This window comes from Gavia stellata, chromosome 8 (genome assembly GCF_030936135.1).
Source record: "Gavia stellata isolate bGavSte3 chromosome 8, bGavSte3.hap2, whole genome shotgun sequence".
Lineage (NCBI taxonomy): Eukaryota > Metazoa > Chordata > Aves > Gaviiformes > Gaviidae > Gavia > Gavia stellata.
In genome coordinates, this window is record NC_082601.1 from 8121561 (window position 1) to 8134838 (window position 13278).

General features: G+C 36.0%; 1 protein-coding gene across 1 annotated transcript in view; it reads left to right on the plus strand.

The window, feature by feature from the left end:
• The window catches only part of ZRANB3 (zinc finger RANBP2-type containing 3), a 46882-nt gene that overhangs the window by 12476 nt on the left and 21128 nt on the right, over window positions 1-13278 (plus strand). The window contains exons 2-5 of the mRNA XM_059820340.1: window positions 3996-4014; window positions 6775-6953; window positions 10191-10422; window positions 12453-12538. Coding sequence (XP_059676323.1) covers window positions 3996-4014; window positions 6775-6953; window positions 10191-10422; window positions 12453-12538 — 516 coding nt within the window. The remainder of the gene's footprint in view (window positions 1-3995; window positions 4015-6774; window positions 6954-10190; window positions 10423-12452; window positions 12539-13278) is intronic.

Sequence of the window (13278 nt, forward strand, 5' to 3'; positions counted from 1 at the left end):
ATGTTTAAATGACTAAAAAAATGCGTATATTGCAAGTATAGGAAGAAAATCCAAACTTCTTGTGACAAAGCTATTTCATTATTGGGTGGGAGAAGAGAATGAATGCTTAACTAAATAGCAAAGTATCACTATAGGTATGTAAGTTTTAAACATATGGATGTTTCTTTGGAATCTGTACTTGTATTGGTACTACAGAAGCAAGGAAGATAAAACTGTGTTGATCTCTTTACCATGATTATCTCTTAAGAGTGGTTATGTTATGGATAAAATTATGGCAGTTACTTTGTACTTCCATTCATTTACCAGCAACAAAATGATGAGTTTCTATAAATATTTAAAAGCCAGCTACTTTGTCACTGCTACATAAAAAGTTTAACTTCAGACATATTAAGTGGAAGTTAATAGACATGAAAACAGAAGATACTCCATAGCAGCAAAGATTCTATGAGCACAGTCTGAAAATGAGTGCAAAAAGAAAAACAGAACAACTTCTTGCTCTTTGGCAGATACTCAAGTTTAAGTGGCTACAGTTCACTCTAATGAAAAAAGTCTCATTTTATGGAAAAAAATCTGTTCCTGTGGTTGGCATATTTTTAAGGCTTCTTATTTTAATTGCTATTCAGCTTCTAATTGTCAGAGCTTGTTATTCTGAAAAAAAAAAGAATGAGGGTCCAAATAGTTCACATGTGCCAAAGAACAGTGCAATAGGATCTTATGTATTCTCACTTTGATTTCTGTGTGTCTGAACTGGCATAATTAACATTTCATTATTTATGCAATTCTACTAAAATATAAGTTGATACACTGAGAAATACTGTATTTGTCAGCACAAGTTGGCAAGGAACATTTGTATTCCTGTTCTCTTTTACCACATTTCCTTACTACCAGATGCTACTTGGATGCAATGTACTCTTGGTTATTGCTATATTTGTACATTTGCTCTGATATCCTTATATTAAATATACTATATTGTTGAAGAAGGTCTTTGGTTTATTCTTGAGATGCCTCTGCTCTGTAGCTAATTGCTATAGTCTTGCTCATTTTGTGCATTTGTGTAAGGAGTTTAAAAACCCCTGCAACACTAGGTTTTGTGCATTCCAATTGATTTCAGGCTTCAAACTGTTTCTAAAAAACATGATTAATGTTCTGAAAGCTGTTGGCCTCTGAAGGAATCTGCAAAAAGAAAGACTTGTTTTGTAAACTTCAGTTCAAGCAATTAACAGTGAGTATTAAATGAAAAAAAAAATCAGTCTTTAAAGTGAGCAAAACCTGACATTATTTTAAAATTAGAATTGTGCGTTCGTTGTCTGCAAATAAATGTCTTTGCCCAGCTGCAAATGACAGGCGTTAAGGCCCCACAGTCATGCGTCGCCCCTAAAAAGAATTCTCTACCTGCCTTTTTTTCCTTTGTAAATCTGTGCAGACTTGAGGGATTTGTTGAGTTATATTTTCTTACTTTGTTTGCATCGCTCCATCCCTAACAATTTGTCGGGGGGGAGGGATTGTGGTTTCTGGTATTGCAAGTAGGTAGTTTGTTTCTTATAAAAAAGCTATATAAGATGTATTTTGAATTCTTGTTTATGTTACTTGAAAGAAACTGATGAAATTGGTAGACATTGAAATTTACACTGGCATGGAGTGAGCAAACAGCAGTATGCCATGTTTCTCAGAATAGCAAACATTTATCTCTCACATCATGTCTACAAAGTGCCAGTGTACATTTTCTGCTGAGATTTCTATTTTGACCACAGAAATGTCCTTTTTGGCCCCATGGCAAGACTCATGTTATTAGACATAATGACAGCTCTGAGTTGGTGCTGCTACAAGCATTAAGTGTAAAGTAGCTGGTTTTTGTGCAGAAAAGAAGACTTCTGTTGTGGTTTTGGGTAGCTACACTAACTTCAGAGTACCTACCACTATAAAAGCAGTTCTGTATTACTTTAAAAGATTTTCGGTGTGAAAATACAGAACATTTATATCTTGGTGTGTTAAATTTTGTTATAGACATAAAGACCTGGAAGATCTTTTCCATTTTTTCATGGAAGGAACATTGCATTTGAGTTACATGGTGCAGTGGGTGCATGTCTAGGTACGTGGCGTAGAAGTTTCAGTTTCCTTAGAAGATGCAGTGGCTGGGAACAGACTATGAAGAAGAATTATCCAGAGCAATTCATCAAGACTAGTTTGTGTCCATGACTGAAAGCTGCTGGGGATAATAAGTGACAAGCACAAGGCAGAAGGATACTTGAGTCAGGGGGAAAACAAGCGGAGTGGCCTGTGAAGTTTATTCCCTTCCAGAGCTTGAAATATTTCATCATTTCTAAGACTTGGCACTTTTCTGTCAGTAAACTTTTATAAATCCTCAAGCAAAGTGATGGACTGCATAGAGCTGTCAGTCTATTGCTATAACTTAGTTCAACCAACAGCCCTCACTGCTGTATTTCTCAGTCAATGGTTTGACTAAGCCCATGCCGTTTGTGTGGCACTATGATACTGACTGGTGGGAGTTATTCTTCCAGTTTGCTTTTTATGACAATTTAGAAAATTAGACAGTGCTTGAAAAACTTCCTGGATTACTTAGTAGCTGGAGAATTCATCTAATTACCAGTTGTTTAACTGCAGCCCAAGCAGGCATTGCTATCGAACTCTGGCAATTTTTATGAAGTTGCAGAATTTCACACTTTGTGCCTGTTTCAGCTCTTGCCTTGGAATTCCTGGTATTGATTCTGGTCAGAAGATACTTAGGAAATCTGTACCTTCATGCAGTCCAGGGTTGCTATAGGAGAAAAGGGAACTTTAAGTCATCACCTTGCTGTAAGACTTAAAGGGAGAAGGTTGTCTCTTCACCTCTTTCTTACCTTCACAGTTTTTGCTTGGATTCGTGCCTTCCTCTGAATTTGTTAGTGTGTATTAATTCAATAAATGTCTTTTATCTACTAATTACTAGAGATGGAACAAGCGCTTGTAATTCTTTAAATAATGCTTTTGAATTGGCTAGGCTTGTTGGTTAGGTTTTGGGGTTTTTTGTTCGTTTTGTGGGGTTTTTCCATGTTGGAAAAGTTTGTAAAGTCGTGGAGGTAAAAGTATGTGAAATAGCTGAGAGCTGAGTTTGTAAAATAGCTGAGGGTACGTATTTGGAAAGATATAGCATCATCCATTTAATGGCTTAACTAAATATCCATCAAATCATTTTCTTTGTCCCTCATCCAGTCTCAAAGATTTGATGAAGAAGCTTGCATGGGTTAGAAACATTTAAGTTCCCTAGACCCTACTTGAGTTAAGAATATACGTACTAAATAACTGAAATAAACTAAATAACTTAAAATACCTGTAAGAAATTAATATCAAAGATGACATTTAAAGTTTAGAAAACGTAAATATGCTGAACAGAATTCACTGGTTTTGACTGGGACTTGGAGTTGTCATTGTCTTTACATAGAGCAGCATTAACTAAGTGACTCCAAAATGGGAAAAAAATCAAGTTAATTTTCTAATACTTTAGCTAGCACAATTGGTGGGGGAGAGGGAGTGTCTTGTTTCTATTTCAACACAAGTGTGACAGCTCTGGAAAGCAGCTTTTTAAAATCAGTCTGATACATAAATAATCCTTAATCATGAAGCAGCAAAAACATCGCTGTTTCTGAAAGACAAAATAAATAGAAGATGCACTTCTTGCCTTGAAAATGTCTCTTAAGTTTACAATTAATATAGCACTAGACCAATAGCAGCAATTCAATTTTACAATGCAAGTTCTTCAGTAATGCTAACAAATTGAATATGTTTTTAGAATAGTTGGCATACTTACTTTCAAATTCATACCAAATTTACTTTTTGTAGTTGATACATGTAGAAGTGAAGGCTACCTTTTTTCCTTTTATTGATTCAGTAAATTCATAACTTAAATTTATAGTAAACAATTTGTACGTATTGATTTATGTGTTGTATTTACTATTAATTTCTGATTTTTTTCCTCTCTCTTCTTGTTTCTTATTTAGGTGTATGATTGCTGATGAGGTAAGTAATGTTCCTGTTCCTCTAACTCCATTTTTCTTGTTTTTATGTACTTCATGCCGATGTTAACCTTTTTTGTTTGAGAGATGTGGGCAGAAAGGTTGGTAATGAAAAAAGCCTAATTCCTGTGATGCTCAGCAGATAGTCTGAAAATATCTAGGTGGGGAAAAAAAATGAAACCTGACATAAGCTTAAAAGAATCTTTGAGAAAACTTAGAAGTTTACTTTTAATTGTGTTTAGGTAGGTTAAATCGCTTGTATTGTTAAATCTTAAAAATATTACCTCAGTTGATTTTTAAATATTTTTTATTTTTTAGCACTTTATAATTGCATAGCTAGCTATTTTTAATGGATTAGGGGATATTCCTGGCCTAAAGACGTGGATTTTGAACAGATATGCCTTCCAAAGATGAATTTTCTTAAATGTACTGATCAAGTAGTAATAGTGACATTCATTACTTCCATACATTTGAAAATGTATGTTTTATTCCATATTAGAGAAATTTGAGTCCAGCATTTCCTCCCACAGATAAAACATCTTTGTAATAAAGTTCTTGATGTGTTGTCAGTATATAAAACCTTACTGAAAAAGAGGTAATGTTTGGGGATTTATATAGTATCCCAATTCTATTTTGGTTGTTCTTGAAACACTGGGGGGGAGAGGGAGAGAGAGATGGATTACTGGGCTAAAGCATCTCCTCATACTATGAAAACCTCATTACAGCTGGAGATAAACTATCCTAGCATAGAATGTGAGATTTCTGGAAACTGGAGAGAATACAAAAGCATTCGGGAAGGAGAAAAGGGAAACTTTGGAAAAACTGAAATATCAGCAGTAGCTATTTGTTTATTAAAAGTTTCTTATTTCCTTCCTTGAATGAGAAAATAAACTGTGTTTAATTATGTTGGCAATAAATAGTACTGCAAGATACATTTATTCCAAAGTAAATAATGTATATTTCATAATGACAATAGGTCTGGCATTGGAGGAAGTATTGTGCAGTGGTGTGTATCTTGTGCAAGTTGACATATCTCTAAAATAAGAAGCAAATGTTGGTAGAAGAAAACATCAGTATTGTGAACTTATATAAAAAAAGAAGTTATGTGTGAAAACTAGAGACCACATAATTACTATATATACACCTGGATTATGTAATTTAGTAAGGATTAAAGTATAATAATAATAGTATCTTTTTGAAAGGTATTCTAAAAATATGTTGCCATTCTTTCTTGGAGTAGGGACAGACAACATTTTTCCCCAAAAAATTTCAGGTTTTCCATGGCATCCATTTTCATGACTGAGAAACAAAGACCATAATATTTTCTAGAATGTTTCTTGTCTCTCAGATTTTTATGATCTAGACTGGTGATCAGCTATATGGGATTTAGATTCAGTTGTGGGTGCACTACTGCCAAGAGACCTGCCTTTTAGTCCCTGCTCATTTCAACTCAGTTACCTGGATCATCACCAGTGTACCAGTGACGGGGCAGTCTGAGTTAGGGAGACAAGTGTGGCAACAAACTAAAAATGAAATTTTTTTTATACCCCTGCCCCCCCACCCCCACCCCCCCACCCCACCCCCCGGTTTGTTTTCAGCTGTCTCAAGCACTACTGGTGACACAAGGGGGGCTTGCAGGAAAATGTTAATGAAATCTTGGCAGTTTTTAATGAAAACTTAGTATCACAGTAGTTCTCTGATTGTTTTTCTTTCTAGAAATAGTAGAAATATTCATTATGTTTTCTTCTATACCTGGGAAATCTCCTTGTGATATCATTACACCAGCCCATTTAAACTCAATACTGAGGATATAAGTAAGTTGTTCTTTTATGTCTGTACCATGAGTAGTTAGATAGCAGCAAATCAACTCAAATATCCACTGAACTCTGGAAAATCTGAACAGAATATTTTAAGGCCAGTCTCTGCTTTAGTGCTTAACAGGAGTCTGGAACTATCTCTTGCCATGTTGAACAAGTAGAGAAAATAGCTGCATTCTTTGATAAATCTTGGGGGTTTTATTTTTTTAAACAAAACCCTAAATTCTGGATCCTGTATTCATCTCTTGCTATCTATATTCATAACTCATTAGATGGGAGTGTTCCTACCTCAACAATATGAAGCAAGTACTTTCTTGTTAAATATATATCTATGTATTGTCTCTTTACCCTTCATCTTGTCTGTAAATCTCAGTTCTCCACTAGGTGGACTTCCTCTTTTGTGTTACAGAATAAAGAGAAACTATTAGCTATGGTGGATGAAAGCAGTAGTTTCTTTTCGTTGACCTAGTGGGTCAAAAGCAGAGTTCTTCATATAGATCTTCCTTTGTTCTTCAGTTGCCTGTGCAACTTTGTCCTAAGTTGTAATTTTCACGTTAAGAAGACATCCCATATTTTTCTTTCCTTTGCCTAGTCTTTTTAACATGTTTTTGGTAGCTTACCAAGTTAGAGGTTGATCTTTATAGTCTACCCTACTAAGGCCCTGAACAGAAAATCTTCTGAAATGAATGGAAATGCTTCTTTTAGCTTTAATGAGCTAATTGGGTATAACATATGTACTAATCCATTTAAAGAGAAGCATTTCTTTCATAAAAGATGATCTGTGGTAACAAATTCATAATGAAATAGATATGATGTAACTAGCCCTTTGGCTTTGTTTTCTTTATCTGGTTCTGTCTTTGTAAAATATTTTTGGCTCTTCTGAATGGAATATGCTTTCTGAGCAGACCCTTCTATTTTTAATTTTTTCTTTTCTTTTCTTTTCCCAGATGGGGCTAGGTAAAACAATTCAAGCAATTGCAATTTCCTATTACTATAAAAACGAATGGCCTCTCTTAATTGTAGTGCCTTCATCTCTGAGATACCCTTGGGTTGACGAGATGGAGAAGTGGATTCCAGAACTCTCTCCAGATGATATTAGCATCATTCAGAACAAAACTGATACTGGGTGAGTAAAGTTCGTTATTCTTCTATAGAAAGGCTTGTTCAACACCCTCTGCTCAAGCAGGGCCACCTAGAGCTGGTTGCCCAGGACTGTGTCCAGGTGTTTTTTTAATATCTCCAAGGATGCAGACCCCACAACCTCTCTGGGCAACCTGTTCCAGTGCTCAGTCACTGCTGCAGTTAAAAAAAAAAAAGTGTTTCCTGATATTCAGAGGGAACCTCCTGTGTTTCAGTTCGTGCCCATTGCCTCTGGTCCTGCCACTGGGCACAAAGGAAAGGAGCCTGGCTCCGTCCTCTTTGCACCCTCCCTTCAGGTATTTAAATACGTTAATGAGATCCCCACCAAGCCTTCTCATCGCTAGGCTAAACAGTCCCAGTCAGCCTTTCCTCGTAGGAGAGGTGCTCCAGTCCCTTAATCGCCTTCATGGCCCTTCGTTGTACTCTTTCCAGTACATCCATGTCTCTCTTGTACTGAGGTGCCCAGAAGTGGACACAGCATTCTAGGTGTGGCCTCACCAGTGCTGAGTACAGGGGAAGAATCACCTCCCTCAACCTGCAGGCAATACTTTGCCTAATGCAGCTGAGGGTACCATTCACTCTCTTTGCTGCAAAGGCACAGCGCTGGCTCACATTCAACTTGGTGTCCACTTGGACACCCATGTCCTTTTCTGCTAAGCTGCTTTCCAGCTGGGTGGCCAGCATATATTGTTGCACGGGGTTGTTCCTCCCCAGACGCAGGACTGTGCACTTCTCCTTGTTGAACTGCATGAGGTTCCTGTCAGCCCATTTCTCCAGCCTGTCAAGGTCCCTCTGGATGGCAGCATGACCCTCTGACATATCAGCCACTCCTCCAGTTTTGTATTATTATATTATGGTAGTTACTCATCTACTTTGAAATTGATAGCTCTGGTTTTTGCAAAGTAGCAAGTGCTTGTCTGCTGAAAATTACTTCAGTGTGTCTCAAATTGAACATACACAGTTATTTCTCAACTCTGATGAATTAGCTTGTGTTTGTTAGCTTGTGTAAAACATTTTGAACACTTTTTTTTGAAAACTTCTGGTATATATTACAAAACAAGGAAGTAATCACTGTTAAAATTCTATTTAGCGCACTGAGGAAAATTTATAAGTTAAAGTATTCTCTAAATAACTGAAAATATCATCATGACCTAGACTTTCTATCTTTAGACTTAATAGCATGAATTCATCAAGGAGAGATTGTAAGTCTTGTGTGTTATTAGACCGAATTACAAGGGTATTTTTTAGTCTGCTTTACTGTAAATGACTTGGTTGATTTCATGGTAATGTCTAGATGTTGTTCTAAAACTTCTGAATAAGGGAGACTGATCTTCATGTTGTCTGGGGAGTATCAGAAAGTGACTTGACCACCAAGATGTGCAGACTAGACAGTAGCTTGGAACCTTCCTTGTGGTAACCAGAGAAATCCAACTGAAAATGCATTTTAAAAGCTTAATCAAGGGGTAGTTGCTACTGATAGTCAAATTTAATTTATCATAGGAATATAGGAACTAAAGTAAGGCTCCAATGAGCCTTTTTTTTAAAGCTATTTAGCTGAAATGCGCACAAACTTAATGCTTATCGTGCTGAATGTAGAAAGAAGAAATGTGGAATAAGGGAAATAACAGCAAAAGAACTCTGTTCATTTTATCCTTAAGATTTTTAAAAGGAGTAGACCTTAACCATTATCACTTGCTTTTATTCAACAACAAGGGAAGAGGAAAACTTGGGTTTCTGCTTGTTTAACTCCCGAGAGGCTTCCTAGCTATAAGTGAGGTAGCTGTTGAGCTAATTAATATTTTAACATTAAAAAGTGTTTTACACATTTGCAAGAAAATGCAAATGCAAAAATACAGCTGCCAAACTTGGTTTAGCATTTTGTTAAATTCTGCTTCCATATGTTCAGCTTTGATTTCCCTCAGTTCAGTACTTCGCTTTTCTTCAAAACTTCAGCAATGAAATTTACTCCTTGAATGTTGTTTCACTTCTTCATTTAAACAGGTTAAAATATACGTAGCCATCAATTTAGGTTCTTAAAATTTCTAACTAAATTTTAAATTGGATTTTTCTTGAATAAATTGGTTCCACTAAGAATAAATAATTTTATTTGTAGTTTTTTTTATCTACCCTTCACAAAGGGATAGGGGAGATTCTTGTTTTCCTGATTGCTACATTTATCTATACAGTAACAGCCAGAGTTTATAATGCATTGACCAGAGTGTCAGTGCTCTAACCATTGCCTCTTCTTCCATATCCAGAAGCATGAATGTCCACACGCACATACTTTCTTCCCCTTAAATACTCAAGGAAACTTAAATTTAGTTATTTTTTTGATCTGTTGCCACTGGAGAACAAATAAAAATCATGCCAGCAGAGCGGTAGTGTCTGACAGATGCGTAGACCAGCTATGGCTCTCATTCTGGTGACTTGTTTGTCTTAGCAACTTTAAGAGTTCCTGTGCTGCTCAAAGGCTCCCGAAGGGCCACAGTGCTCTCTAGTGATATTAAAATCAATTTGTGCCTTGGGCCTATTTAAGTCTTCAAATTTATTGTAAGAAGTTCCTTTCCAGCTTCATACTAATTTTTCATCTTGTGGCTTGTTGATTCCCTGCTTCCATTTTTTTGTTTTCTTCAAAGCTTCTTTGAGCTTCTTTGAGCAAAAAAGCTGGATAGACAGCTCTGATATGAATGTTTTTTTCAGGTGGTGAGGTTCAGCCCAGACTGTACTTTTACAGTACCCAAATACTCAAAACCAGTCTAGTTAGTCATCTTAGGCTACTGGTAAGGTGACCCTTGTACACAGAGCAGTAGATTGCTTGCATATAAACATTATTACATCAGGTGTTCAGGCGCCGTTTACAAAGTGTGCTCATAATGATCTGACTTGTGTGTGTAACTTTCTATCCAGAAAGTGCATTTGTCCCATGCGATACTCTGGAAAGGAGCACAAGTTGAAGCAATGCAACCAGATAAATGAACTTCCTTTTAAATGCAATAGATGTCTTCTGAAAATGGTTATGAAATGTATGTGATTTGTAAGTGTGAGATGCTAGAATGTTTTAAACACCAAAAGCTGTTATTAGCCTGACAGCCCACTAATTAATCAATCCAAAAGGTGTCATACATACCTTCTTCAGAAAAATTAGTTTGGTATAATTCCTTTGTTATATTAATTTTCCTACAACTAGCATTTACTAAGAAAACTTTTGGATTTTCTCTTCTAGGAGAATATCAACCAGCAAAGTAACGATTCTGGGGTATGGCCTGTTAACTTCTGATGCACAGACTTTAGTAGACACTTTGTACAGGCAGAACTTTAAGGTAGTTGTGATTGATGAATCGCACTATATGAAATCCAGAAATGCCACCCGCAGCAAGATTCTGTTGCCAATTGTGCAGAAAGCTCTTAGAGCTATTCTTCTCACTGGAACTCCTGCTCTAGGAAGACCTGAAGAGGTATTTGACGTGTTGTGTTTTGGTTTTGGTTTGTTTTTTTTAAGAATGGTATCAGTAATAAATGAACAATTTTCTAGTCTTCTTGAATATATACAATTACATGCAGTATGACATCAAACAAATGCACTAGCTGCATTAGGAAGCACAAGTATAAGAAACTAAAACAATGTCTTTTAGTTTGAGTTTATTATATTGATGTTTTACAGACTTGTTTCAAGCTCATGCACAGGTGACTTGAGACAGTGTTTCTTATAAGAATTTAATCTCACATGTAACAGACTGACCATTGGGTGAAATAGAAAATAAAGAGCCTAAGTAGAGAATTATTTGTTTCTGCTGGGTAAGAGAGTCCTTGGTGGACAAGAACTTGAATTAAATCTTCTACTTCATCATCTGATATAGGAAGTCCTTTGTTTATCACTGGTCTTTTGAATATTCCTAACGTTTACTTGTATTGCATAAGTGGAAAAAATAAAAGAAAACTGCCTTTATTTATCAAATGTGGAAATAAATACAATATAAGAGATTATTTGTATCCAGGGAACTTACAAGGGCTATATAAGTAATACATTACACTTTAGAGTTTCTTGTTGTGTAAATAGAACTTAATGCCAAAACCCTTGAATAATTTAGTTGGTTCAGAGTGGTTATAACTTGAGAAAGATATCCACTGTATTAAAAAGGGCTTGGTATATTATGAGGTTTGCTTAAAACTTTAGAACAGATATTTATATCTGTGGGTGTGGATAATTGTGAAACTTCCTGCACATGTACCAAAGACATTGCAACCAACCCTGGAAGAAGAACTGAAGTCAGAAAGTGTTATACTTCTATACAGTGCATTGATACCAAGACCGGTAAACAACATTGCTAAAGGTCTTCAAAGGAAATTCCATACAAGCTGTCCTTGATCACAGTAATGGAGTCAAAATTCATGACCAAATGGAAAACAATTTGAGACTTTTTTATAGCGATACCAAAGTTCTGCCATGGCTTATAAGGCAGAGTGTAAAAAAGCATTATTTCTCTTTAATCAGTTTTGTGTCATAAGCAGAATCTTTCTATGAAGTCTTTAAATAGAATATGTGTAGAAAATGGAAAGCATTATTAATTTATATTTATGCACATTTATAGCAAATAATTACAGGCAGTTTCTTGTTTGGCCTAGATCTATGTCAAAATAGCAGCATTTCACTTGGGTGAATAAATCAGTTTGTTTGGGGTTGGTGGGTTTGGTTTTTTTCTGTCTTGAAAGAAGCCTGTGAAGAACAAAATAAGGCTGTAGTAATTTTCTTTTTGGGAGAGGTCACTAGCATGTGATTAGGTAATATGAAAGCTTAAATGGCAGAAGTGATGTACAGTAGACTTAAGAGGATAGCAGGGAAGTGCATTTAGGAGACAGCCTTCCATATTACTGTTGTTTCTATGCTGCCCTTGCTACCCTTCAACAGTGTTTTGGATCTAGTAGTGAGCTTTGAATCCAGAAAGCTTTGACAGTAAAACATCTTGTAAAGTAGGATTCTTTCCAGCTAAGGTTGTCTAAACTGATATTTACCTCCTGTTACTCAACCAGGAAGAAAGGTGTGAAATTTCTGGTCTGTATTGATACTATTTTTTTTTTAAGTAAAACTTAAGAATGAGTAGGTTTTTCATGTATTTTAAGCAGCAGACTGTTCATGGTATACCTGCACTGAAGCTTTGCAGAAGCCCATGTACCTGCCAAATTACAAAAATTGTATTTTTAGGAATAACATCTTCTCATGCATGTTTTCATCTTCAGTATCTTTTTTCAAGTTGTCAGCACTGCGCTACGGTGTTCAGGGTGCTCTGTTCTTTGGGGGCTTCCCACAACTGTCCGGTCTCAAAACACATGTATACTCCTATGGAATGTCTTTCGCATGTGTGCCAAGCTGTGTTATTTTTTGTGCAATTATTGAATGTAAACTTAACACTATAATCATGTAGTAATCATTTCTGAATAGTCTTACATTTGCAGGCAATTTTTCACTATCACTATTTTTATTATACAGCTTTTCATGCAGATTGAGGCACTGTTTCCAAGAAGATTTGGAACTTGGAGTGAATATGCAAAAAAATACTGCAATGCTCGTGTCAGGTATTACTGTACTTGCTCGTTTATTTTCCTATGAGTGTCTTTGATTTTCTTCTCATGTGAAGTGAGAGAATCAGTAAGTAGTACCTCTATTGCTGTATCGTACCATCTTGCTTGGAAACTCAGGGTCAGATACCATCTCCTCCATCAAAGAGGATTGGGAAAAGGATTGAGTTGACAGGAGACTTTATTTGAGGACAAAATTAGAAGCTATTAAAGTTTGAAATAAACTTTAAGTGCCAGCATTCTGTTAAGTAAAATGATTTACAAATCTACTGTCATTAGTGTGAAGCGTATAGGTTTTACCTTTAGAGCTGGAGTTTCAGCTACAGCTGAAACTTAGGAGTTTCTGACTCTCAGTCTTCTGCTCGTATCATGTAATAATGTACATCTCTCTTTATTATGGGATCCAGTCTTTTTGCTATTCCACCATACTTGGGTGGAAAAAAAAGTCCAACAGTTGTCTCTGTATTTTACAGATTGACTGAGTAAAAGTAAAGGTATAAAACTCCCAAAAGCACGGTAGTGTGTGTGTAATTCTGTTTGAGGGATCGAATATAGGCATTGCAAGTTCTTGTCCATCACCTTGCCTCCAATTTGCTGGGTAACATTGCTCATTACACATTTTCCCACATGTATGCCTAATGAATTTTAACCCATTTTTATCCCTTGCATCTTTCATGAATTTTCGTGTTTCATGTATGCCTAATGAATTTTAACCCATTTTTATCCCTTGCATCTTT